The 27,162-nt window shown below is 47.2% G+C and overlaps 1 protein-coding gene across 8 annotated transcripts in view; it reads right to left on the reverse strand.

Annotated features, from left to right (window-relative positions):
• The window catches only part of cald1 (caldesmon 1), a 186,699-nt gene that overhangs the window by 35,244 nt on the left and 124,293 nt on the right, over window positions 1-27,162 (reverse strand). For all 8 annotated transcript variants that reach the window (XM_033039563.1, XM_033039564.1, XM_033039559.1 and 5 more), the window contains 4 exons: window positions 17,184-17,315; window positions 4,941-5,409; window positions 2,962-3,092; window positions 591-846 (listed from right to left, as the gene is read on the reverse strand). In XM_033039563.1, the coding sequence (XP_032895454.1) occupies window positions 591-846; window positions 2,962-3,092; window positions 4,941-5,409; window positions 17,184-17,315 (988 nt within the window). The remainder of the gene's footprint in view (window positions 1-590; window positions 847-2,961; window positions 3,093-4,940; window positions 5,410-17,183; window positions 17,316-27,162) is intronic.

Genomic DNA, 27,162 nt, shown 5'->3' on the forward strand with positions numbered 1-27,162 from the left:
GAAATGTTAAGCCAGAGGTAGGGATATAGGTGAAAGGGGGGTTGAATGGAATGGGAAAGAGGGGGTGGGAGGGATAGTGGGAGAAATGGGTGTGCAAGGTAGGTTGTTACCTAAAATTGAAGAATGTTCATACCATTGGGTTGTAAGCAACCAGAAGTGCCTGCTGGCCCTCCAACTTGTGTTTGGCCTCTCTCTGGCAATGGAGAAGGCCCAGGACAGAAAGGTCAGTGTGGGAATGGGAAGGGGAGTTAAAATGGTTGGCAACCGGGAGATCCAGCAGGCCTTGGTGGACTGAGCGCAAGAGATTGTTGAAACGGTCTCGCCGATGTACAGGAGGCCACATTGGGTGCAGTAGACGAGGTTAGAGGAGGTGCACCTGAACCTGTCTAACCTGGAAGGGAGGAGGTATAGGGACAGGCCGAACATCTCTGAACGTAAGTGTTCGGTGAAGCGGTTGCCGAGTCTACGCGTGGCCTCGCTGAAGAACTTCCAGTGCGTTACTTCAGAAAAATCCCAGCGTTTTGTGATATTTGTGCTGATATGTTGCCACCTACCACCCAGCCCACCAGCACCTCCTCTCTGACCCTTACCTCTTCCCTCGCCTTTCTCTCAGCTTCGTCCTGCTGCCTCTTCTGCTCCTCCTCCTCCCGCACCTTCTTGCGCCCCTCCCGTTTCTTCTTCAGCTCCTCCAGCTCCACCACCGCCACCTGCTGCTTCTGCTTCATCTTCTCAAACTCCTCGCTCTCCTTCACGTCCTGACGCCGCCTCAGCTCCTCCAGCTTCCTCTCCGCCTCCAGCTTGGCTGCCGCTTCCTCCGCCTCTTGGGCCAACTTGGCATCTGAGTGGCTGCACTCCCCCCACCAAAAGCAAAAAGAGCAGCATGTTATGAGGCAAGAAACTGCAGTCCTCCGTCAACCCTGTCACAGTCACAGAGACACAGAGTCAGAGTCACAGAGACAGAGTCACAGAGTCACAGTCACAGAGATACAGAGTCAGAGTCACAGAGTCACGGAGACACAGAGTCACAGAGACACAGAGACACAGAGACACAGAGACAGAGACACAGAGACACAGAGTCACAGTCACAGAATCACAGTCAGAGACACAGAGTCAGAGTCACAGAGACAGAGTCACAGAGTCACAGTCACAGAGATACAGAGTCACAGAGTCACGGAGACACAGAGTCACAGAGACACAGAGACACAGAGACAGAGACACAGAGACACAGAGACTGAGACACAGAGTCACAGTCACAGAATCACAGTCAGAGACACAGAGTCACAGAGACATAAGAGTCACAGAGACACAATGACACAGAGTCACAGAAACAGAGTCACGGAGACACAGTCACAGACATAGAGTGACACAGTCACAGAGACACAGTCACAGAGGAACAGGGAGACACAGAGATACAGGGTCACAGAGACACAAAGAGACATGCAGTCACAGAGACATAGGGTCACAGAGACACAAGACAGAGGGACAGGGAGACACAGAGTCACAGAAACAGACACAGAGTCAGAGTCACAAGGACACACAAAGACACAGTGTCACAGTCACAGAGATAGTCACAGAAACACACAATCACAGAGACATAGTCACAGAGACAGGTTGAAAACAGGGAGACACAGAGTAACAGATTCAGAGGTACATGGTCACAGATACACAAAGACAGACAAAGACACAGTCACAGAGATACAGTCACAGAGTCACAAGACACAGCCACAGAAACACAGAGTGACAGAGTCATACACAGTCATAGAGATACAGAGTAATAGAGTTACCGACTCATTTGAGTCACAGAGGCAGTGTTGAAGTGTAAAAGTTTTTTGGCACCTGCCTCAACTACCTCCTCTGGCAGCTCGTTCCATGTACCCACTACCCTCGGAGTGAAATGTTGCCCCTCAGATTCCTATTAAATCTTTTCCCTCTCACTGTGGGCCCATAAAGAGGAAGGTGAAGGGGAGAAGGATCTGGAAGGGTGCTTGAACCCAAGATTGATTGTAATCTGAGAGTAAGGAAGAACGTTTTATGTACCAACACTGAAGATAGTGAAGGATGAAGTGGAACTGAGGCAGAGGGAGCTGAGAGCGAGAGATGGGGAACATGTGGGAGGCAACGCTTGGTGCTTGAATCTCAGGATGTGAAGAGTGAGATGTGAAACTCAGTGTATCTGGAAAATAATGCTAAGCATGGATTGGTCCCAATTGGGCGCTGGAATCCACATGGAACAAGTGAGCAGCAGCTGCCTCACAGCGCCAAAGACCTGAGTTTGTACGTTCTCCCTGTGACCGCGTGGGTTTCCTCCAGTTTCCTCTCACATCCCAAAGCCGTGCAGGTTTGTAGGCTATTTGGCTTCTGTAAAATCGTCCCTTCAACGTAAGATAGAACTAGTGTACGGGATGCTCATTGTTCGCGCTGACTCGGTGGGCGGAAAGGGCCTGCTTCTATGCTGTATCTCTAAAACTAAAAACTTATGGAGTGAGCCATTGTCTTCAATCAATATTTACTTCCGATGGATCTACCAGAATCGCCTGGCAGCAATGGGCAGCACGGTGGAGCAGCGGTAGAGTTGCTGCCTTACAGCGCCAGAGACCTGGGTTCGATCCTGACCATGGGAGCTGTCTGTGCAGATTTTGTATGTTCTCCCCATGACCCACGTGGGCTTTCTCCGGGTGCTCCAGTTTCTTCCCCAACTCCAAAGGCCTACTGATTTATAGGTTATCTGGCTTCGATAAAAGTGTAAACTGTCCCGAGTGTGTAGGATAGTGCTAGTGTACTTGTGATCATTTGCTCGCCGCTGACTCGGTGGGCCGAAGGGCCCGTTTCCCTGCTGTATCTCTAAAACTAAAAACTTATGGAGCGAGCCACTGTCATCAATCAATATTTACTTCCGATGGATTGACCAGAATCCCCATGGTAAAATGTGGACATCAAAACATGCAACTCCCTTGTTCTTACCTCGACACTCTCTCCATCTTTTTATATTTCTGTGCGATCTCCTCGTGGAGAGCCTCCCCGTTCTCAGAGCCCACCTTTGACAAATTCTTCTCGCTGCGTTCGACAAATTCTTCCTTCCAAACCTGGCTCTTCTGGGAGTGGGTTTAAACAAAGAGATGGAAACGTTACATCTATCACTGTGATCTGTTAGTTAGATTGTTGTTTGTGAAATGTTTGTTGGGGCGGCACGGTGGGGCAGCGGTAGAGTTGCTGCATTACAGCGCCAGAGACCCAGGTTCGATCCCAACTACGGGTGCTGTCTGTACGGAGTTTGAACGTTCTCCCCGTGACCTGCATGGGCTTTCTCCAAGATCTTCAGTTTCCTCCCACACTCCAAAGACGTATAGGTTTGTAGGTTAATTGGCTTGGTATTCATATAAAATTGTCCCTTGTGTGTGTAGGGTGGTGTTAATGTGTGGGGATCGCAGGTCAGTGCGGACTAGGTGGGCCAAAGGGCCGGTTTCCACGCCTGTATCTCTAAACTAAACTAAAATCACTACAATGAGAAGCAACCATTTAAATACTTAAATCCACTGCCAGACATTACAAAGACACAGTTTCCTCCAAGTACCAGCGACCGTGAAGGATTGGGTATCGGACAAAGGGTTTTCCTGTCACTTCAGGATAGGTACCAGGGCTGTCAATATGGTGCGGAAGGGAGATATACCTTAAAGGAAAACTATCAATGTACTGATGGCTTGTTCCATCCCTGCAGGATCTGTAGATAATTCCTGCCACGTTGTGCTTGGCACATTGGTTGGATGGGGATGATAATGCTGCAGGTTAGTAAAGGCATTGTAGCTGACGTGCAGGGGGACATTGTCTGCACCTCTCCCTGCAGCCTGGCACTGTAGCTGTGGTTTCACAACATTAAATATTAACTCAGACAGGTGCAGTGCTGTGCACACACCAACCTGCTCTGAACACACTGCCGCTGTGAGCTATCCGTGAATGTGGACCGCCCATTTACAGACATTAGCGTTGGATTGCAATCTCTCTCACATCACCCGTCCTACCAGGCAGATTTAGGCAAATCCGTAACTGGCCCGCTATTGTGCTATCGTGCTGCGGTAAAATAGCTTTTAACGTTTTATTTCTAGTCTGTGGGTGATATAGCAGCACACCTGGTAGAGCCGCTGCCTCACTGTGCCAGAGACACGGGTTCGATCCTGTCCTCGGGTGCTGTTTGTGTGGAGTTTGCACGTTCTCCTTGTGACCATGTGGGATTCCTCCGGGTGCTCCGGTTTCAATAGACAATAGACAACAGGTGCAGGAGTAGGCTATTCGGCTCTTTGAGCCAGCACCGCCATTCAATATGATCATGGCTGATCATCCAAAATCAGTAACCTGTTCCTACTTCCTCCCCATATCCCTTGATTCCGTTAGCCCTAAGCTGCCTGTCCCGCTGAATCACTCCAGTATTTTGTGTCTACCGAGTTATATCCAACTCTTTCTTGAATACATCCAGTGAATTGGCCTCCACTGCCTTCTGTGGCAGAGAATTCCACAGATTCACAAAAGTGTTTCCTCATCTCAGCCCTAAATAAACCCCTTATTCTTAAACTGTGACCCCTGCTTCTGGACTCCCCCAACACCTGGAACATTTTTCCTGTATCTAGCGAGCCTGTCCAATCCCTTAAGAATTTTATATGCTTCTATAAGATATCCTCTCATCCTTCTAAATTCCAGTCGATCCATTATTTTAACTTTTCTCAGTCCCGCCATCCCGGGAATTAACCTGGTGAACCTACTCTGTACTCCCTCAATAGCAAGGATGTCCTTCCTCATATTAGGAGACCAAAACTGCACACAATACTCCAGATGTGGTCTCATCAGGGCCCTGCACAACTTCAATAGGACCTCCTTGCTCAAATACTCAAATCCTCTCATTACTTATGCCTTATGAACTTAATGATTCTATAAACATTATCAATTTTTACCTTCTCAATTTGGAACTTTGGCTTTTCAAACTTTTCTTCTACTATCACCTTCTTTTTCTCTTCCAGCTTGGGCTTGGGCTCGGGTTCAGGCTCCAGTTCCGGTTCAGGCTCGGGCTCTGGTTCCAGTTCAGGTTCTGGTTCCGGCTCGGGCTCAGGTTCCGGTTCCAGTTCCGGCTCCGGTTCCACTTCTGGTTCCGGCTCGGGTTCGGGTTCGGGTTCAGGCTCTTGCCGCCACTCGTTCCTTCGGTTGCTCTCCCTCTCTTCCTCCTCCTCTCTCTCGTTTCCCTGCAACTCTCCAGAAGTGTCTTGAGTTTCTCTTATTGTCGGGTCGAACGCGCTTTGGAGCTCCATGGCCTCTTGAAGACGCTTCTGACGCCGTTCCTCTCGTTTTTGCAACCTCTCTGCCATCTCATCGTCACCGTCCATTATGGTCGGAGCTCTGGAAACCTTGCTCTCTTCCTCCATTGCACTAGAGTGGGAGAACAGTTATTCCAATCAGAGTTTGCATCACACGTTTAATATGTTCATAACAGCGTTGAAAAGTATTACTTTTATAGAAAACTCATCACCCTCTGGCCTTGCCCCATCTGTCATTCCTTCTTCTCCCCACTCCCATCGGGCAAAAGGTACAGAAGCATGAAAGCGCGCACCACCAGACTCAGGAAAAGCTTTTCCCCCTCTGTTATCAAGCTTCTGAATGGTCCTTCCATAAGCTTCCATAGGGTCCTGTCCGATTCACCTCTAACCCATTGCGGACATTAGACTTTGTCTATGGAACTGGTGCGCTAAAATGCTGAGAATCTGCGTTCTGTATCTTTCTCCTTTGCTCAATCTATTGCACTTGAGATACATGGCATGAAGAAGGGTCCCGACCCAACACGTCACCTGTCTATGTGGTCCAGAGATGCTGCCTGACCCACCGCACGTTGTGTCTTTTATTGTACTTGAGTTTAACTTGATTATATTGGTATAGTATTATCTGGTTTGACTGGATAGCGTCCAAAGCAGAGTTTTTCACAGTACCTTGGTTCACCTGACAACAATAAACCTAACCAAAGCATAAAACAATTTGCACTATCACCAGTACAGACTCCACCTGGAAAGACATATTCAAATATTGCCTCTGGAGTAAGCATTTCTTGATTTGATCAAAACTGCTCCTCTTTAATGGGAAACCAAAAGGGTCTTGACCTAATTAAATATATTTAGCAGTGATATTGAGTGTCCTCTACACTCCATTAATAATAGACTTGATGTTAGCCTCCACCAGAAGATTGGAGCAGGAGTAGGCCACTCGGCCCATCAAGCCGGACCTGCCATTAATAGTCATAAGGTCATGTGATAGGAGCAGAATTAGGCCATTCAACCCATCAAGTCTACTCTGCCATTCAATCATGGCTGATCTATCTCTCCCTCCTAAGCCCATTCTCCTGCTTTCACCCTATAGCCCCTAAAATTGTATGATTCAATGAGTTCAAGAGCTAATCTATGGTGTAGGTCGACAGTCTGGGTAAGGACATCACTGAACCAAATGGGGGTCTGAAGGAGGGTCTCCACCCGAAACATCCCCTATCCATGTTCTCGAGAAGTGCTGTCTGATCCGCTGAGTTACTCCAGCAGTTTATGTCTATCTTCCAGGGTCTGCCAGCTTTGCAGTCGCTCATCGTTCGTTACCAAGGCAACCATAGTTGCTATTTTTTTTAAACATTCCAGGCTTGTAGGTCAAGTCATTGAGGCTACGTTACCAGAACTGATCTTTGCCGGGGAGTGAACAAGTTCAAGGCAGTTGGGACCTCTCGGTTATTTCCGAGACCCTGGCTTATTCCCTGGTGTAGCAAGGCTCTGGGTTGGGAAGAGACATTGCTGAGATTGTGTTTACACGATCAGCAAACAAGGAATGACAAAGGTCAGAAGCGCCTCATTCCTGAACACATAACACATCGAGATGACTAAGTGGGGGTTTTAAACTCGCATTTCTTTAACATAGCGAGTCCTGGTGAGAAATTGCACAGTGACTTCACTGGTGCAATAGACAGCTGCAATGTATAATGCAACTACCCAATAGAGGAAATTCTAATTAGGGCAGCACCGTGTCGCAGCAGGTAATAATAATAATAATACATTTTATTTATGGGCGCCTTTCAAGAGTCTCAAGGACACCTTACAAAAATTTAGCAGGTAGAGGAAAAACATGTAAGGGAAATCAAATAAATAGTAGAGACATGATTAGTACACAAAGTAAAGACATAATTCAATTCAAAACACAATATTAGGCAATTAATGCACAGGTAGAGCTGTTGCCTCACAGCGTCAGAGACCCAGGTTTCATCCCGACCTCAGATTCTGCCTGTGAGGAGTTTGCATGTTCTTCATGTGACCGCGTGGGTTTCCTCCGGGTGCACCGGTTTCTTCCCACATCCCAAAGACGTGCAGGTTATTGGCCCTCTGTATATTGTCCCCAGTGTGTAGGGAGTGGCTGAGAAAGTGGGATAACTTAGAACTAGTGTAAACGGGTGATCGATGGCTGGTGTGGATTGATGGAACTAGTGTAAACGGGTGATCGATGGCTGGTGTGGATTGATGGGCTGATGGGCCTGTGTCCAAGCTGTATCTCCTAAACCAAAACTAAAGAGGTTCATTCCTGAACACATAACACATCGGGAGGACTAAGGGGGAATTTTAAACTCGCATTTCTTTGGCCTAGCCAGTCTGGTGAGAAATTGCATATTATCATTCCTGCTATAATAGAGAGATGCAGTGTCTAATGCGAGCACCCAGTCAGGAAGTGTTGAAACGTCTAATCTGACCTTGTTGCCCAATTGCCCGTATTGGAACCGTAGCAAAAACTACTGAGTTCTCTCGAAAGGATGTGGAGATAGCATGTGTAAGTTTGCAAAGACACACACATCTGGACGGTAGAAACAAGGAACTGCAGATGCCGGTTAATAGACAAGTGGACACAAAGTGCTGGAATAACCCTTCTTCATCTGAAGAAGAGTCTAGGCCCAAAATGTCACCTATCCACCATGTGCATCAGTGAATTATCTGTACACTGTGCATTTTCTGCACTCTGTGGATGGCTCGATTGTAATTATGTATTTCCGCTGACTGGCTAGCACACAACAAAAGCTTTTCACTGTACCTCGGTACACGTGGCAATAAACTAAACTCACGTTTCAAAAAAGCATGGGAAACACAAAATGCTGGAGGAACTCAATGGGTCATGCAGCATCTGTGGAGGGAATGTTCAGGTGATGTTTCAGGTTGGAATTCTTCCTCAGATTGGAGGTTGTGGATTCGAGCAAGATTGTTTTGCTTAGACCCCAGGGTCGTGCTGAAGAGCTGCTTCATTTCCAGGTTAATGTGTTCACATTAACCTATCCCTGCTGCCAACTGAAGAGGTTTCAAAGATCCCCCAACACTTTTCGATGAAAATCAAAGTTGTCCTTCCAATGTCATTGCCAATGCTCTACCCACAACCAAAAGAGGTTTAAATAGTCTGAAGAACGTCACGTTCATTCCCTACATAGATGCTGCCTGACCTGCCATGTTCCTCCAGCACTTTGTGTTTTGCTCGTGATTCCTGCATCTGCAGTTCCTGGTGACTCCATGTCAACATTCCCGGATTTAATGTGTATGAAGGAGCTGCAGATGCTGGTTTCAACCGAAGATAGACACAAAATGCTGGAGTAACTCAGCAGGACAGGGGGCATCTCTGGAAGGTGGAATGGGTGACGTTTCGGGTCTAGACCATTCTTCAGACTGACGTCAAGGGAGAGGGAGATACATAGAGACGGAAGTGTGAAGGTGTGAAAACAGGGCAAAGGGAACGGAGATCAAGGAAAATGTAGAATAGATGGGAGAAGGTAACATCAAAGTAAACAGAGATGGCGGAGGCCGTAAAACTGGTCGGAGAACTGGGAATCAACCTGAGACCAGGATCGAACCAGGGTCTCTGGCGTGTTGATGCAGCAGCTCTACCACTGTGCCATTGTGCCGCCCAACTGTGTGTGCTGTGTGTTGCTGTTGCTGCACACAAGGAGGCCGTTCTGCCCAGTAAGGGCATGCCGGCAGCAGGGACTATAGTGTTCAGACAGCTGTAAACGTGGCTCAGATTCCTTTGCTCAAAATACTCGCATGTGGATAGGGGGGGGGGGGGGGGGTTAAATGACACAAAACCATCAATTGTGTCATGCGGAAGGCATGCCCGTCTCCTGAGAGATGACGGCACTGGCCATCTACGTTCTGCCAATTCCTCTCATGAACTTGTACACCTCTTTCAAAACACCCCTCAGCCTCCTGCATTCCAAGGAATAAAGTCCTAGTCTGCCCAGCCTGTCCCTATTGCTCAGGTCCTAGAGTCCTACGAATATCCTCATAAATCTTACCTGTACCCTTTCCAGTTTAATGTCAGCTTTCTTGCAGCAGGGTGACTAAAACTGAAGGCAGTAATCCAAGCGTGGCCTTGCCAACGGCTTGTATAATGGCATGACTTCTATGCTCAATCCCTCACGAATGAAGGCCAGTGTGCCTTAAGCCATCCTCACCTCCCTACCTACCTGCGACGCCACTTTCAGGGAACAAACTCCCTCCTCAGCAAGTAACCTCAGTTTCATATCTTGTTGCAGTGAAATCTAAAACATTTTTTTTTCAAATTTAATTTTCCTCTGAATGAAGCTGTTATTTAGTCTGAAGGAGGGTCCCAACCCGAAAATTCAACCATCCTTTTTCTCCAGAGATGCTGCCTGACCCGCTGAGTTACTCTTGCACTTTGTGTCTATATTTGGTTTTCTGGCATTTTTTTAAAACAGCAGCAGCTCGCAATGTGAAGGTTATTTTATTCCTCCCCAACCTCCCTTTCAGAACGCAGTAGCTCAGCCACAATAAATTCCCCAAGTTCTACAAATGTTATCCAAGCTTTGGCTGGGTGAGCTGCCATCCTCCTGTTACGCAGCGACATCAGACTTCACCGACTTGAATTCTGCAGATGTTGTATAAAATTTAAATTGTCAACACCTTTCGGTGACATGAAAAATGATTCCGAAAAAATGACTTCTCTGCAGGATTGTGAAGTCGGTGCTGGTGAAATGTGAAAAGGGAATTTAAATGCAGAGTCCTCCAAATTTATTTTTGTGAATTGGCAGCCAAAGGTCACAATGACGCAAATTATAAATCCACTTTATTGTGCTTGGCTGCTGAGGCCACAGGGAGCACAGACAAAGGATTATATGGGCCTCTTTGGCAACAGAACCATGAGCAAATTACTCGTTGTTCACTGGGGCTATCTTAGACATACACTTGCCAATTGAACACACCATTTAAAACCATAATACCTAGGAGCAGAATTAGACCATTCGGCCCATCGAGTCAGCCCCACCATTCAATCATGGCTGATCTATTTTTCCCTCTCAACCCCTGCCCGTAATCTTTGACACCCTTACTAATCAAAAATTGTCAATCTCCGCTTTTAAAATATCCAATGACTTGGCGTCCATAGCCCTCTGTGGCAATGAATTCCACCGATTCACCACCCTCTGGCTAAAGAAATTCTTCCTCATCTCCATTCTAAGGGTAGTTCTTTTATTCTGAGGCTGTGCCCTTTGGTCCTAGACTATCTCACTTCTGGAAACATCCTCTCCACATCAACTCCAAACTGCCAGAGCTATCAATAACAACTCACGCACACGATTGTCATAATACTTAAATGTTATGCTTCAGAGTTTTTGCAATTGATATTTCTGTGCTATTTTTAGAATAAGTATCTAGTTGGGAATTAAGACCCGAGACGTCACCGATCGATGTTCTTCAGTGATGTTGACCGAATGGCTGAATTACTCCAGCATTTTGGGTCTTTTTTCGGGTAAACCAGCATCAAGGAATTAATCCCCATTTGCTAATTCAAAATGCATTATTAGTCATGCAGGTATATGGAACTTCACGCAATGGATAAAACTTCAAAAGCAGAGTGGTGAACTTAGTTGAAACTCTAAAGTAAGGGAAGCACTACTGATGGCAGAAACCATTAATGGGTGTACGTTTAGTCTCTAGAATCAAACATATTTTAATCACTGAAGAAGGGTGCAGACTTGAAATTTTGCCAGCCCATTCCCTCCACAGATGCTGCCTCTGAGCTCCTCCAGCACCTTCTGTTTTGCTCAAAATCCCAACATCTGCAGAGAACACAGTGCTTCATAGTTTAGTTTAGTTTACTATTGTCCCATGAACCGAGCTACAGTGTACAGCTTTTGTTTGCGTACTATCCAGTTAAAGAAAAAACTATACATGATGACAATCATGTCTTCCACAGTGCACAGATAAAGGGTACAGCATTTAGTGCAACTTGCCCATGCCCACCAACATGCCCCAGCTACACTAGTCCCAGCTGCCAGTGTTTGATCCATATCCCTCTAAACCTATCCTATCCATGCACTTGTCTGAATGTTTCTTAAACGTTGTGATAGTACCTGCCTCAGCTACATCCTCTGGCAGCTCGTTCCATGTGTAAAAAAGTTATCCCTCAGAGGAGAAAAGAAATGTTTTTACCCAGACGGCGGTAAATTCTCAGATTTCTTTACACAAGAGGGGTGTGGAGGCTCAGGTGCTGAGTATATTCAAGCCAATGGATATTTGGACATCAAGGCAATGTAGGAACGTGAGTTTAGCACGGGAAAGTGGTGCTGAGGTAAAGAATCAGTCACCATCTTAATAAATAGTTGAATAGACTCGAAGGGTGAATGTTCCTGCTTCTAATTCTCACGTTATGTGCATACACGTGTGACACCGTGGCACAGCGGGTAGAGCTGCTGCCCTACAGTGCCAGAGACCCGGGTTCGATCCTGGCCTTGGGTGCTGTGTGTGCAGAGTTTGTATGTTTTCCCTGCGATGGCGTGGGTTTTCTCCGGGTTCTCCGGTTACCTCCCCCGTCCCAAAGACGTGCAGGTTTGTAGGGTAATTGAGCTCTGTAAATTGCCCCTAGTGTGTAGAGAGTGAATGAGAAAGTGGGATAAGGTAGAGCTGGCGTGAACGGATGATCGATGGTTGGTGTGGATTCAGTGGGCCGAAGGCTTTGTTTCCATGCTGTAAACTAAAAACTACTGAGTCCATGATTTTGGAGTTAGAATACACAATTCCACCAGGGGGCAGCAGGGACAGCTCTGGAACAGGGCACAAGAACAATGGGGAATAAATTGGATTTGTGCAAATTCTGGCTCGTACGGGCAGTTTTGCCTGCTGCTATTTCTGGGCTTAGCTGGGCGATGAGTTTTAGGTTTGGATTTATTATTGTCATATGTACCAAAGTACAGCGAAAAGCTTTGTTTTGCCTGATATCCAATCAGATCAGATAATACTATACATAAATACAATCCAGTCAAACTCAAGTACAACAGGTGGGGCAAAGGGGAAGATACAGAGTGCAGAATATAGTTCTCAGCATTGTAGTGCATTGTAGTGTTCCAGAGACAAGGTCCAATGTCCGCAATGGGGTTGAGGTGAATCGGACAGTCTCTAGCTTATGGAAGAACCGTTGAGAAGCCTGATAACTGAGGGGAAGAAGCTGTTTCTGAGTTTGGTGGTGCATGCTGTCAAGCTTCTGTACCTTCTGCGGGACGAGAGCGGAGTGGGCCAAGTGTTTGATTACGTTGGCTGCTTTTCCGAGGCAGCGTGAAGTTGGAGTTGATGGTGGGGAGTCTGGTCTGTGTGAATTTAGCAATTCATTTCTCCCGTGCTGGGTGTAACGTTTTGGGAACAAATTTCCCATATGTGATCATGTCTGATTCACAGCCAACACGATTAACTTATTAAATTCAATGTCTGGGCCTATTCCATCTCCCTGTCTGACTCAGTTATATTCACCCTGCAGCCATATCTCTCAAATACCCTCCTGTCTCTTTATGTCTGCGGTCAGGCTCACTGGCTTGTAAAATTGACACCATACTACACAACAGTCAATAAATTTACTTTTTATTTGAGTGAAATATATTGAATGTAATGGTCTGAAAGGGACAGGTTAGGCAGGATTTCAGAAGTTGGCAGGTGCAGGATACTGGCTCTGCTCCACGTAGCCATAAATGTAACATAGGAAGACATTCCGCTTGGATCCAACTTCTACATCTTGGACTTATGAATGGATCAAGGGCTTTGTGAATGGGAAATGATTTGAGACATTAGAATTTCGTGCTCGGACAAAGCAAATAATTGTCTGAAGTAAACTGCACTAGATCCTGTTTCTGGTGCTGGACACAGATGATCTTCCACTGGGCTGCACGGTGGAGCAGCGGTAGAGTTACTGCCTTACAGCGCCAGAGACCCGGGTTCGATCCTGACTGCGGGTGCTTGTCTATACGAAATTTGTACGTTCTCCCCGCGACCTGTGTGGCGTTTCTCCTCCTACACTCCAAAGATGTAAAGGTTTGTACACTAAATGGCCTCGTAAAATTGTAAATTGTCTCTAGTGTGTGTAAGATAGTATAAGTATGCGGGGATCACTAGTCAGGGCAGACTCAGTGGGCCGAAGAGCCTATATCCGCACTGTACCTCTAAACTAAACTAACTTAACTATTACTTCCTGATTGGTAACAAATACCGCTACTTTACTGTTGCACTCCTCCATCCATCTCGCTTCATCTTGGAAATCTAGCACTCTAACTCTGAAGAAGTTGTACCGACCCGAAATGTCATCTGTCCATTCCCTCCACAGATGCTGCCTGACCCGCTGAGTTCCTCCAGCACTTTGTGTTTTGCTTAAGGTTCCAACATCTGCAGTGATCATGGTGCTTCATAATTCAGTTTAGTTTAGTTAGTTATTGTTAGTTATTCCAGTCAAACAAAAGGCTATGATAGACACAAAAAGCTGGAGTGACGCAGCGGGTCAGACAGAATCTCTGGAGAAAAGGAATATGGTGATGTTTCGGGGCGAGATCCTTCTTCAGACCCGACCTAACCCGACCCGAAACGTCACCTATTCCTTCTCTCCAGGGATGCTGCCTGGCCCGCTGTGTTACTCCAGCTTTTTGTGACTACCTTTGGTTTTCTGCAGTTCCTTCCCACACAAAACAAAGAGTATACATGAATACAATCAAGTCACCCACTGAGCTCACACCGACCAGCGATCACCCAAACACTATCCTACACACAGGGACAATTTACAAAAGCCAATTAACCTAAAAAACCTGCACGTCTGTGGGAGGAAACTGGAGCACTCGGAGAAAGCCCACAGTCACAGGGAGAACATATACACTCCACACAGACATCACCCGAGGTTGGAATCGAACCTGTGAGGGAGCAGCGATACCATTTACTTCACTGCGTTGCCCCTCTTCCCAGACGTTGGAAAACACAGGAATGTTACATAGTTACATAGACAATAGGTGCAGGAGTAGGCCATTCGGCCCTTCGAGCCAACACCTCCATTCAATGTGATCACGGCTGATCATCACAATCAGTACTCCGTTCCTGCCTTCTCCCTATATCGCTCGATTCCGCTGACTCTAAGAGCTCAATCTAACTCTCTTTTGAATGCATTCAATGAATCGGACTCCACCGCCCTCTGAGGCAGAGAATTCCACTAATTCACAACTTTCTGTGTGAAAAAGTTTTTCCTCATCTCAGTTCTAAATGGCCTACCCCTTTTTCTTAAACTGGCTCCTGGTTCTGGACTCCCTCAACATCGGGAACATGTTTCCTGCATCTAGTGTGTCCAATTCATTAATAATTTTATATGTTTCTATAAGATCCTCTCTCATCCTTCTAAATTCCAGTGAATACAAGCCCTGTCACTCCATTCTTTCATCATATGACAGTCCCGCCATCCCAGGAATTAACCTCGTGAACCTACGCTGCACTCCCTCAATAGCAAGAATATCCTTCTTCAAATTAGTAATTAGTTGAATCACAGGGCGGTCACGGTGGCGCAGCGGCAGAGTTGCCGCCTAATAGCCAAAGCAGCGCCGGAGACCCGGGTTCGATCTCGACTACGGGTGCTGTCTGTACGGAGTTTATACATTCTCCCCGTGACCTGTGTGGGTTTTCTCCGGGATCTTTGTTTTCCTCCCACACTCCAAAGATGTACAGGTTTGTAGGTTAATTGGCTTGGTAAATGTAAACATTGCCCTAGTTGGTGTAGGATAGTGTTAATGTGTGCGGGGATCGCTGGTCAACACAGATCCCGTGGGACGAAGGGCCTGTTTCCGTGCTGTAACTCTAAACTAAACTAAAAACTAAACAGAGAGGAGGTTCTTCAGCCCATCCCCTCCCCTGCCAGCCCAATCTACCCATTATCCCACTCCTTTCCTCTTGGGCTTTTCCAGTGGAGTGGCTGATATCACATGAATCCCTTTGTCTTTACTGCGCCTGCCCTTCCCTCAGGAAGATTCAACTGTAGGTGAATATCAACTGTATAGAAGTTTGCACTACATGGGTAACTGTAAGATTCAATGTGTTAATGTGAATGTGATGTTCCTGACTTCAAGATGGCAGCGGCGGGTGGAGGCAAGATTGGTGCTGGTGACCGGGTGAGGATTCACCTCCCGTGCTCTAGTTGGCGCTCCAGGGCACGGAGGCCGAGTGATGGCAGTGGGAGGCCAGGGACGGCTCGTTCAAAGGGCCGATCTCGAGGAGGCATGGGAGTGGGCCGAGTCGACGGAGTGGGCCGCTGGAGTCCCTGCAGCAGCCTGGGACTCCGGTAGATCGGCTGCTGCTCCAAATTGCCAAGTGCGCGGATCAGACATGGCCTGCAGCGGCACGGAGCGGTGGTGGAGGGCACCAACACGTCACCAGGCCAGGTCAAACCCCTGCCAGGGTAACGGGCCCATGTGGCCAAGATAAGATAATTTTAAGAAAAACTTTGGATTTGAAAGGTACAGGATGTGTTGACTTGAGTATGGACAGTGCAGTCTATTCTCTCACAATCTTATAGTTACTACGATTGTGCCTAAGGTATGGCATGATTGTCACTGTATACATTACTGTATTCTGTATAATATCACTGTGTAGGGTGCATATCGACTGCGCCAAAGTAGAGATGGTTGAAAGTTTCAAGTTCCTAGGAGTGTATATCACCAGCAAATTGTCCTGATCTCCCATATTGAAACAATGACCTCGAAAGCACACAAATGCCGCTAAGGTAGACACAAAATGCTGGAGTAACTCAGCGGAACAGGCAGCATCTCCAGAGAGAAGGAATGGGTGACGTTTCGGGTCGAGATCCTTCTTCAGACCCGAAACGTCACCCATTCCTTCTCTCCAGAGATGCTGCCTGTCCCGCTGAGTTACTCCAGAATTTTGTGTCTACCTTCGATATAAACCAGCATCTGCAGTTCTTACCTACACAAATGCCTCTACTTCCTTCGAAGGCTGAGGAAGTTCGACATGTCCCCAACAACTCTCACCAACTTCTAAAGATGCGGCAGAGAAAGCATTTCATCGGGATGCATCACAGCATGGTTTGGGAACAGCTCCATCCAAGACCGCCAGAAATTGCAGCGAATTGTGGATGCCGCCAAGCCCGTCATATAAACCAACCTCCCTCCCATTGACTTCATCTACACTTCACGCTGCCTTGGCAAGGTCACCAGCATAATCAAGAACCAGTCTCACTCACCCTGGTCACTCCATCTTCTCCCATCAGGCAAGAGGTACAGAAGTGTGAAAACGCACACCTCCAGATTCAGGAACAGTTTATTCCCAGTTGTTATCAGGCACCTGAACCATAGTATCAACAATTTGAGAACAGTCCTGAGCTACCATCTACCTCTTTGGAGACCTCCAGACTATCTTTAATTGGATTTTACTGTTCTTTATCTTGCACTGCACGTTATACCTGTAATCCTGTATCTGTGCACTGTGGATGGCTTGGCTGTAACCATGTGTGGTCTTTCTGCTGACTGGATAGCACGCAACAAAAAGCTTTTCACTGTCCCGCAGTACACGTGACAACATACTAAACTAAACGTGTATGAAAAAATGGAATTTCACTAAAGAATTGACGATAAAATACCATTGACACATTAACCAATTGACCCAATAACCCCATTGATCCGTTAACCTATTGGCCTATGGAAGGAACACTGTCTCCAGGGGTATAGTGGTCGAGGAATGGTGCCCTGCACGTACACCTCTGCCTCCGTCCCACACTCCTTCCACTTGCAGCTCTCTGTGGTAAGCTGTGCATGCTGACCAGTTGATGCAGTCAGCTGGAAGATCCAAACTGGGGACAATGAACCCGTTTGAACCCGGTCTGTGTACCTGCTGCTTTGGGAATTGAATTCCATGGTGTCCTGGTTGAGCGCAGAATCCCGCAGCCGCTCCTGGCGTGCCTTGCGACGACGTTCTTTGGCCAGTTCTTCCTCGTCATCATCTGTGCGCTGGTTGGTCATTCTGTAGGCACAAGAGAACTTGCCATGAGCACTTGCTACCTTCTCTCACTTTATAACAGTCGCAGTTACGCAACTATCTTGCACCTACAGTCCAAACATACACTTCTTCCACCCAGCATCTATCAACCAAAAGCAACCAGGCATTAAGACTGTACCCAAAATACAAAGTGCTGGAGGAACCCAGTGCGCCAGGCAGCACCTGCGGAGGGAATGGACAGAAGACTTTTAGGTCAGGACCTTTCTTCTGGCTGCCAGTAAATGTCCCATTCAAGAGTCAGGTCAAGAGTGTTGATATGATCAATAACAGAATAATGAAATTCTTACTTGCAGCAGCATAACAAGCTAGTAAACACAATACACACAGATAATATATATAATAAATAAAAATTCAAGAAATTAATGACCCCAATACTAGTGTAAAAAACCCAGAAGCCCTTAGTGGATCCAAAGACAGTCCATAATTGAGGTTAGTGTTGTGCAATAGACAATAGGTGCAGGAGTAGGCCATTCGGCCCTTCGAGCCGGCACTGACATCCAATGTGATCATGGCTGATCATCCCCAATCAGTACCGCGTTCCTGACTTCTCCCCATATCCCCTGACTCCGCTATCTTTAAGAGCCCTATCTAGCTCTCTCTTGAAAGTATCTATTGTTCAATAGCTTGATGGTTGTTGGGAAGAAGCTGTTCCTGAACCTGGACGTTGGTTTTCAGGCTCTTGTACCCTCTTTCCAATGGTAGGAGATGAGAGCATGGCCAGGGTGGTGTGGGTCTCTGATGATGCTGGCTGCCTTTTTGAGAGTAACTCCTGTAGATCCCTTTGATATTGGGGAAGTCAGTAGCCGTCATGGACTGGGCAGTGTTCACCACTCATTACAATCGGGTTCATTCCTGTGTGTTTGAGTAGCCAAACCAGGCCATGATGCCACCAGTCAATATACTCTCAAGAGTGTTCGTCAACATTCCAAACCTCCTCAATCTTCCAAAGAAGTAGAGTTGTCGATGGGCTTTCTCTATGATTGCATCAATTTGCTGGGTCCGGGACAGATCTTTATAGAGATATGCACGCCCTCGAGCTTGAAGTTGTAGACTCAGAAGGGTCCAGACTGAAAGTGTTGCCTGTCCATTCCCTCCGTAGATGCTGCCTGACCCGTGGACTTCCTCAAGGTTTCAGAATCTGCAGTGAACACGGTGCATCATAATTTATTTTAGTTTAGGTTATTATTGTCACATGTTCTTCCAGCACTTTGTGTTTTGCTCAAGATTCCAGCATCTGCAGTTCCTTGTGTCTCCATTGCCCCCATTGTTCATCAGTGGGGCCCCCGGATGGTGTTTTAATCTTGTCTTGCGTCACGCACATGGTCCCTGGTGAAGCGTGCACAGGAAGGGGAAGTCACGCCCTTTGGTTCTCCACGCGGACGTTCAATTAGCAGTGAAACTGTAAATAGGCAGGGCGGTTTCAGCAATCAGCTGAAACGACAACATCAACCATGATTTTAGTTTAGTTTAGTGATACATCGTGGAAACAGGCACTTCGGCCCACCGAGTCCGCACCAACCAGCGATCGCCATCACCAACGCTATCCTACACACATTAGGGACAATTTACAATTATACCAAGCCAATTAACCTACATACCTGTAGGTGTTTGAAGTGTGGGAGGAAACTGGAGCACCCGGGGAAAATTCATGCAGGTCATGGGGAGAACGTCCAAACTCCATACAGACAGTACCCGTAGTCTACACTGGCACTGAAGTTCTACCGCTGTGCCACCGTGCTGCCTGACATGATAAAAGGACATTTACAGGAAATATGCCTCAGAATGATCACCAGACCTTCTTTGATTGACCAAAAAGGCCAGGCCCAGCAACATAAGCAAAAGTGTCTCTGCATAGACTGCAATAATTTAGGCCGTCAACATTCCAGCATCTGCAGCACCTTTAGTTCGGTAGAGATGGTTCCACACATCGCCAGAGAGCCAGGTTCAATCCCGACCTCGGGTGCTGTCTGTGTGGAGTTTGCACGTTCTCCCTGACACTGCGTGGGTTTCCTCCCACATCCCAAAGTTGTGCGGGTTTGTAGGTTAATTGGCCCTCTGTAAATTGCCGCTTGTGTGTAGGGAATGGATGGGAAAGTGGGATAGCATAGAACTAGTATGAGCGGCCGTGGACTCAGGGGCCGAAGGCCCTGTTTCCGTGCTGTATCTCTGAACTAAACATTAACATGAACTTCCAAATCAGTTAGAATGTAGATCTTGGTGTATAGAAGTATTTCAGAAACGTCCTGACCCAAAACATCACCTGTCTATTCCCTCCACAGATACTGCCTGAGCCACTTGAGTTACTCCAGCACTTTGTATTTTGCTCACGATTCCAGCATCTACATAGAAACATAGAAAATAGGTGCAGGAATAGGCCATTCGGCCCTTCGAGCCTGCACCGCCATTCAATATGATCATGGCTGATCATCCAACTCAGTATCCTGTACCTGCCTTCTCTCCATACCCCCTGATCCCTTTAGCCACAAGGGCCACATCTAACTCCCTCTTAAATATAGCCAATGAACTGGCCTCAACTACCTTCTGTGGCAGAGAGTTCCAGAGATTCACCACTCTCTGTGTGTTCCTTGTGTCTTCCTAAGAGACATCTAGTTTAGTTGCATTTAAAGGGAGACTCGAATATGCTAGAATTCAGAAGATTGAGGGGGGATCTTATAGAAACTTATAAAATTCTTAAGGGGTTGGACAGGCTAGATGCAGGAAGATTATTCCCGATGTTGGGGAAGTCCAGAACTAGGGGTCACAGTTTAAGGATAAGAGGGAAGTCTTTTAGGACCCAGATGAGAAAATCATTTTTTACACAGAGAGTGGTGAATCTGTGGAATTCTCTGCCACAGAAGGTAGTTGAGGCCAGTTCATTGGCTATATTTAAGAGGGAGTTAGATGTGGCCCTTGTGGCTAAAGGGAACAGGGGGTATGGAGAGAAGGCAGGGATGGGATACTGAGTTGGATGATCAGCCATTATCATATCGAATGGCGGTGCAGGCTCGAAGGGCTGAATGGCCTACTCCTGCACCTATTTTCTATGTTTCTATGTGCTACAGATAAAGGAGACATTTACCAATATAAAAATGGGACGGGTGATATGCAAAATGGCTCTCTCTCTCTGGACTGACATGCTTCTAATCTCTATGCTGGAGTAGAACATGGAACATGGAACAGTACAGCACAAGAACAGGCCCCTCAGCCCACAATGTTTGTGCTGAACATGATGCCAAGACCAACACCAATCTGCATGCACATAATCCATAGGCCACCATTCCCTGCGTATACAAAAGTTTCTTAAATATCTGCTTCCACCACCACCTCTGGCAGTGCGTTCCAGGCACCCACCAGCCTCTGTGTAGAAAAACTTGCGACAGAGTCGTTATGATTGTCTGTAAATGTTCCCAATTTTGCAAACATTGGCATGATCTGAATGGACAAACCATATCTTTCTTCGTGTTGGCTTGACAAAATAGTTTCTTTATTTGTAAAAGAAGGCTCATTGTGGCCCTCTGAAAATCAGGGGGCAACAGCTAGGGAGAATCTGACCCTCGCGCAACTTTAAAACCTCCCAGGCCATAAGAAAATTAGACCACCTCCGGAAGAAACAGTTGGAACACTGTTACAGTGCTAATGATGTCTTAAACATTGCTGCCAACAAGCTCCACTGTATGGTGCTGAAACGTCTGACCCAGCAGCCAGCTGAGACAAGGCAAATTAATGTCAGTCTCAGCCTGGTAATGGACTTAAATTGGGTGGGTCAGGCTGAGGTTGCCTTACTGCTATTTCTGCAGTCGTCGTTAAATCTCAGCTACAAACCCCCCGCAGAAAACATCGACAGCTTAATTGAACGCTGTACCCTCTCCGCTAGTGGGTTCTCAGAGTGATGCAGTTCAGATCAGACTCACTGTGATGAACTAATAGTGCATAAATACATATAGTTAAAGATATGAATCCCATTGACTCACTCTGACAGTGTATATGATCACGAGGAGGAATAGAAAGGGTTAATGCCAGAGTAAGGGAATCAAGAACCAGAGAATACACACAGTGCTGGAGTAACTTGGCGGGTCAGGCAGTATCTCTGGAGAAAAATGATGGGTGGCTTTTTGGGTCGGGTCCCTTCTTCAGACTCAGAGGACAGAGGGTTAAGGTGAGGAGAGGGGGGGCGGGGGGGGAGATTTAATAGAAACCAGAGGGGCGACGTTTTACACAAAGGGTGGTAGGTACATGGAACGAGCTGCCAGAGGTGGTAGTAAAGGCAGGTATTATTGGGACGACAGATGGCACAATAGGCTAAGTGTTCGGCTGGCAACCGGAAGGTAGCCGGTTCGAATCCCGCTTGGAGTGCATACTGTCGTTGTGTCCTTGGGCAAGACACTTCACCCACCTTTGCCTGTGTGTGAATGTGTGTGAGTGATTGGTGGTGGTCGGAGGGGCCGTAGGCGCAGATTGGCAGCCACGCTTCCGTCAGTCTGTGGTTTGTCTCTTCAGGCAACTGAATACTCCAGCAGATGCAGGGAACTGCAGATGCTGGTTTATAAGTGCTGGAGTAACTCAGCGTGTCAGGCAGCATCTCTTGAGAACATGGACAGGTGACATTTGGGTTGAGACCCTTCTTCAGACCGGAAGGGATTTTCTTCAAAAAAAAATTTCTTCACTAACTTTGTCCTTTACTCTCTTTAAGTATTGGTTCCATTTAACTTCTTAGAACATAGCAAATGGAACACAGGACAGCACATGAAAAGGCCCTTCAGCCCATAATGTTTGTCTTGAACATGATGCCAAGTTAAACTAATCTCTTCTGCCTGCATGTGATCCATAACCCTACTTTCCCTGCATATCGTTCAAAAGGGAACTGCAGATGCTGGAATATCGAAGGTACACAAAATTGCTGGGGAAACTCAGCGGGTGCAGCAGCATCTATGGAGCGAAGGAAATAGGCGACGTTTCGGGCCAAAACCCTTCTTCAGACTGATGGGGGGTGGGGAAAAGAAAGAAGGAAAAGGGGAGGAGGAGGAGGAGCCCGAGGGCGGGCGGATGGGAGGGTGGGAGGAGACAGCTAGAGGGTTAAGGAAGGGGAGGAGACAGCAAGGGCTAGCCAAATTGGGAGAATTCAATGTTAATGCCATAAGGACGCAAGGTCCCCAGACGGAATATGAGGTGCTGTTCCTCCAATTTCCGCTGTTGCTCACACTGGCAATGGAGGAGACCCAGGACAGAGAGGTCGGATTGGGAATGGGAGGGGGAGTTGAAGTGCTGAGCCACCGGGAGGTCAGGTAGGTTATTGCGGACTGAGCGGAGGTGTTCGGCGAAGCGATCGCCCAACCTACGCTTGGTCTCACCGATGTAAATCAGCTGACATCTAGAGCAGCGGATGCAGTAGATTAGGTTGGAGGAGATACAGGTGAACCTTTGTCGCACCTGGAACGACTGCTTGGGACCTTGAATGGAGTTGAGGGGGGAGGTGAAGGGACAGGTGTTGCATTTCTTGCGGTTGCAACGGAAAGTGCCCGGGGAGGGGGTGGTGCGGGAGGAAAGGGAAGAATTGACGAGGGAGTTGCGGAGGGAGCGGTCTTTGCGGAAGGCAGACATGGGGGGAGATGGGAAGATGTGGCGAGTGGTGGGGTCACGTTGGAGGTGGCGGAAATGGCGGAGGATTATGTGTTGTATTTGCCGGCTGGTGGGGTGAAAGGTGAGGACCAGAGGGACTCTGCCCTTGTTGCGTGTGCGGGGATGGGGAGAGAGAGCAGTGTTACGGGGTATGGATGAGACCCTGGTGTGAGCCTCATCTATGGTGGCGGAGGGGAATCCCCGTTCCCCGAAGAACGAGGACATTTCCGATGCCCTGGTATGAAATGTCTCATCCTGGGAACAGATGCGGCGTAGGCGGAGGAATTGGGTGTAAGGGATGGAGTCTTTACAGGGGGCAGGGTGGGAAGACGTGTAGTCCAGATAGCCATGTGAGTCAGAGGGTTTGTAATGTATGTCGGTCAGGAGTCTGTCCCCTGCGATGGAGATGGTGAGGTCAAGGAATTGTAGGGAAGTGTCGGATATCCCTGCATATCTATTGGTTTTGACATTGAACTAATATTTGTTACCATGTTTCAGGGTTAATGGCACAGTGGGCATTCAAGAACAATCTAAACCTTTGTTCCCCCCCAGAGTGAAAATATCAAAGCCAAGGTGAGAGGGGCAAGGTTTAAAGGAGATGTGCCTATCCGAAAGCATCTTAAACGCCATCCCTGACAGCACGTCCAAAAGCATCTTAAACACCACCCTCTGTGTAAATAAAACTTGCTCCACACATCTCCTTTAAACTTTACCCCCTCACCTTAAAGCTGTGCCCTCTAGTCTTTGACATTTCCACCCTGGGAAAAAGGTTCTGACAGTTCATGAATGTCCATGATATCATTAACTGTGAAGGTTGGTAACAAACGTTAGTTTAATGTCAAAACCCATTCCTTATTCACAGCTACACCAGAACTAAGGACCACATGCAGAAAATAAATATAATAATTTGTAAATCCATTAGAGGGCAGAGGAAATTTTTCCTTTAAAGACTACAAAACAATTTCCGTTACAGATTAATGGTGTAAAAATATCCTCAGGCACTTGTGAGAATGATGAGAGAATGCAGCTTGGTGCCAGGTGAGGTTCCACAAACATCGATGAGATGGACGACTACATGATCTGTTCTTTATCTATGTTGATTAAGGAATCAATAGAGGCAAGGATGTGAATTTTTAGTTTTTGGTTTTAGTGATACAGGGCGGGAACAGGCCCTTTGGCCCACAGAGTCTGTGCCCACCAGCGATCCCCGCACACTAACACTATCCTACATACACTAGGGACAATTTACAATTTACAGAAGCCAATTAGCCTACAAACCTGTACATCTTTGGGAGTGTGGGAGGAAATTGGAGCACCCGGGGAAAACCATTCTGGAAGAATGTACAGGGAGACCGTGCAAACTCCGTACAGACAGCACCGGTAGTTTGGATCAAACCTGCTTTTCCTAGTTCCCTACCTGGTCGGAGAGGCGGCTTTTCTCCGGACAACATTTCGACCCGTCCTCGCGGCCTACCAGCGGGCCTGGAGCGGCGTTTCCTGAGGGGACCGGCCAGAACCTTGGCTTCGGCGGCGGCACAGCGCTGGAGCGCTATCGCGGAACGGAGCGGGCGATGCCTTGCCCGGGTCGCCGCGCTGGAGCTCCGGTGAGCTGAGACCGCTGATGAAATATCGCGGAGTTGCGGGACTGTGGAGCGGCCAGCCGCTGGCGGTGGCGCTGACTTTAACATCGGGAGCCTGGGATCTCTTGCCGATTGGTGGAGCTCCATCCAGCGCGGCCTGTCGGCTTCGGAAGCCGCGATCTCCGGTAAGGAAGTGGCCGTTCTAGGTATCCCAAGCCGCTGAGAGGATTCTCCCGACGCCGGAGCACCATCACCTGGCGAGAAGGTCCTGAAACATCGGGCCTCTGTAAAGGCGACTGCGGAGGCCTCAATAGGCCTGACTATGGGTGGACATAGGGATGGGGACTGGACTTTGTGCCTTCCCTCATAATGGGAACAATTGTAGGGGCATGTTTTTTATGTTTAAATTTCTTTATTACTGTTATGTTGTATTCTTTTTTTATGTGCTGCAATGGTAATATGCATTTCACTACACCAATCGGTGTATATGACTAATAAAGAACATTTGAACCTTTGACTCTGCATCCACCCACATGCCCCTGTCCCACTTAGGAAACCTGAACGGAAACCTCTCGTGATCTTGTCGATGTTTTGGGTCGAGACATTTCATGAGTTTAGAGGCGGGTCCCAGCCCAAAATGACAAGTCCATTCCCTCAACGGATGCTGCCTGACTCGCTGAGTTCCTCCAGCACTTTGTGTTTTGTTTAAGATTCCAGCACAGTTTTTATGATTTGAAATGGTTACAGTGGATTTTGGTGAATATTCATTTGCAAAGGTTTTTTGTGTGGAAGGGATTGATGTTACACTAATTGATTGAATGAATTAAATGAAAGATACAGCATGGAAACAGGCCCTTAGGCCCACACCGACCATCGATCACCCATTCACACGAGTTCTATGTTATCCCACGTTTGCATCTACTCCCTACACATTTGGGGCAATTTACAGAGGGCCAATTAACCTACAAAGCCACATGTCTTTGGGATGTGGGAGGAAATCAGAGCACCTGGAGAAAACCGAGGCCCCCAAACTACACAGAGCCCAGGTCTCTGGCGCTGTAAGGTAACTATAGGAAGGAACTGCAGATGCTGGTTTAAACTGAAGATAGACCCAAGTCTATATTTGAATGAGTTTGAAGAAGAGTCTTGACCCGAAATGTCACCCTTTCCTTCCTTCTCTCCAGAGATGCTGCTCGTCTCGCCGAGTTGCTCTAGCTTTTTGTGTCTGTATTCGCTGTAAGGTAACTCACACGGTCACAGGGAGAACGTGCAAACTCCACACACAGACAGCACCCGAAGTCAGATCGAACCCGGGTCCACGGCGCTGTGAGGCAGCGCAAGAGTTTGATGAAACTGTCAGTCACAGTTAAAGACAGTCGCTCACATTGGTTCTGGTTTACAATTACTGTTCCAAGTGGGAAGGAAATCAGTGGATAAATGAATGCTTTTGTTCTTATCCTGTGGCAAACATTGTGGTTTGTTATGATAAGACTTTACTATGGGTCTGTCCTGCCAGCTCCTTGATCACATGGCTACTTCTGATGAGTGTTTAACTTTCAAATTCCCCAAACTAGCTCTTCGTTGCGGTTGTCGCTTGTTTATAAAATCTAAGGTACGTTAAGTTTTTCCAAATATCCTGTTTATTTTTCATTCCAAACAGAAAAATAAATGCTATTCCTTTACGAGCACAGGATTTAGTATCAAAAAAGGATCTCATTTGCTGATTGTAGCCAACACTTAAATCCTACATTGGCAACCAAGGATAATCCTCAAACCAGAACTAAAGTAAGAATGGAAACAAGGAACTGTCGACGCTGGTTTACAAACCAAGACACAAAGTGCTGGAGTAACTCAGTTACTAGCTGGCAAACCAGACAGTTCAAATAGAGATCACAGCAACACATGGGCAACACGGTGGTGCAGCGGTAGAGTTGCTGCCTTACAGCGCCAGAGACCGGATTTCGATCCTGACTACGGGTGCTTGTCTGTACGCAGTTTGTACGTTCTCCCCCTGACTTGCGTGGGTTTTCTCCGAGATCTTCGGTTTCCTCCCACACTCCAAAGACGTACAGGTTTGTAGGTTAATTGGCTTGGAATAAATGTAGATTGTCCCTAGTGTGTAGGATAGTGTTAATGTGCGGAGATCGCTGGTCGGCACGAACTCGGTGGGCCGAAGGGCCTGTTTCTGCTTTGTATCTCTAAACTAAAGTAAATCAAAATTTTATTAACTCAATAAAATTGGAATTAAGAAGCTACCATCAGTAGCGATAACATGTTGTTCAAGAAGGAACTGCAGATGCTGGAAAATCGAAGGCACACAAAAAAGCTGGAGAAACTCAGCGGGTGCAGCAGCATCTATGGAGCGAAGGAAATAGGCAACGTTTCGGCCTGAAACGTTGCCTATTTCCTTCGCTCCATAGATGCTGCTGCACCCGTTGAGTTTCTCCAGCTTTTATGTGTACCTAGTAGCGATAACATGATTGTTTAAAAAGAGATGGAGCATGGAAACAGGCCCTTCAGCCCACAGAGTCCACGCTGACCATTGATCACCCGTTCACACTAGTTCTATGTTATCCCACTTTCTCATCCACTTCCTACACACTAGGGGCTATTTA

The sequence above is a fragment of the Amblyraja radiata genome, chromosome 21, assembly GCF_010909765.2.
Source record: "Amblyraja radiata isolate CabotCenter1 chromosome 21, sAmbRad1.1.pri, whole genome shotgun sequence".
NCBI lineage: Eukaryota > Metazoa > Chordata > Chondrichthyes > Rajiformes > Rajidae > Amblyraja > Amblyraja radiata.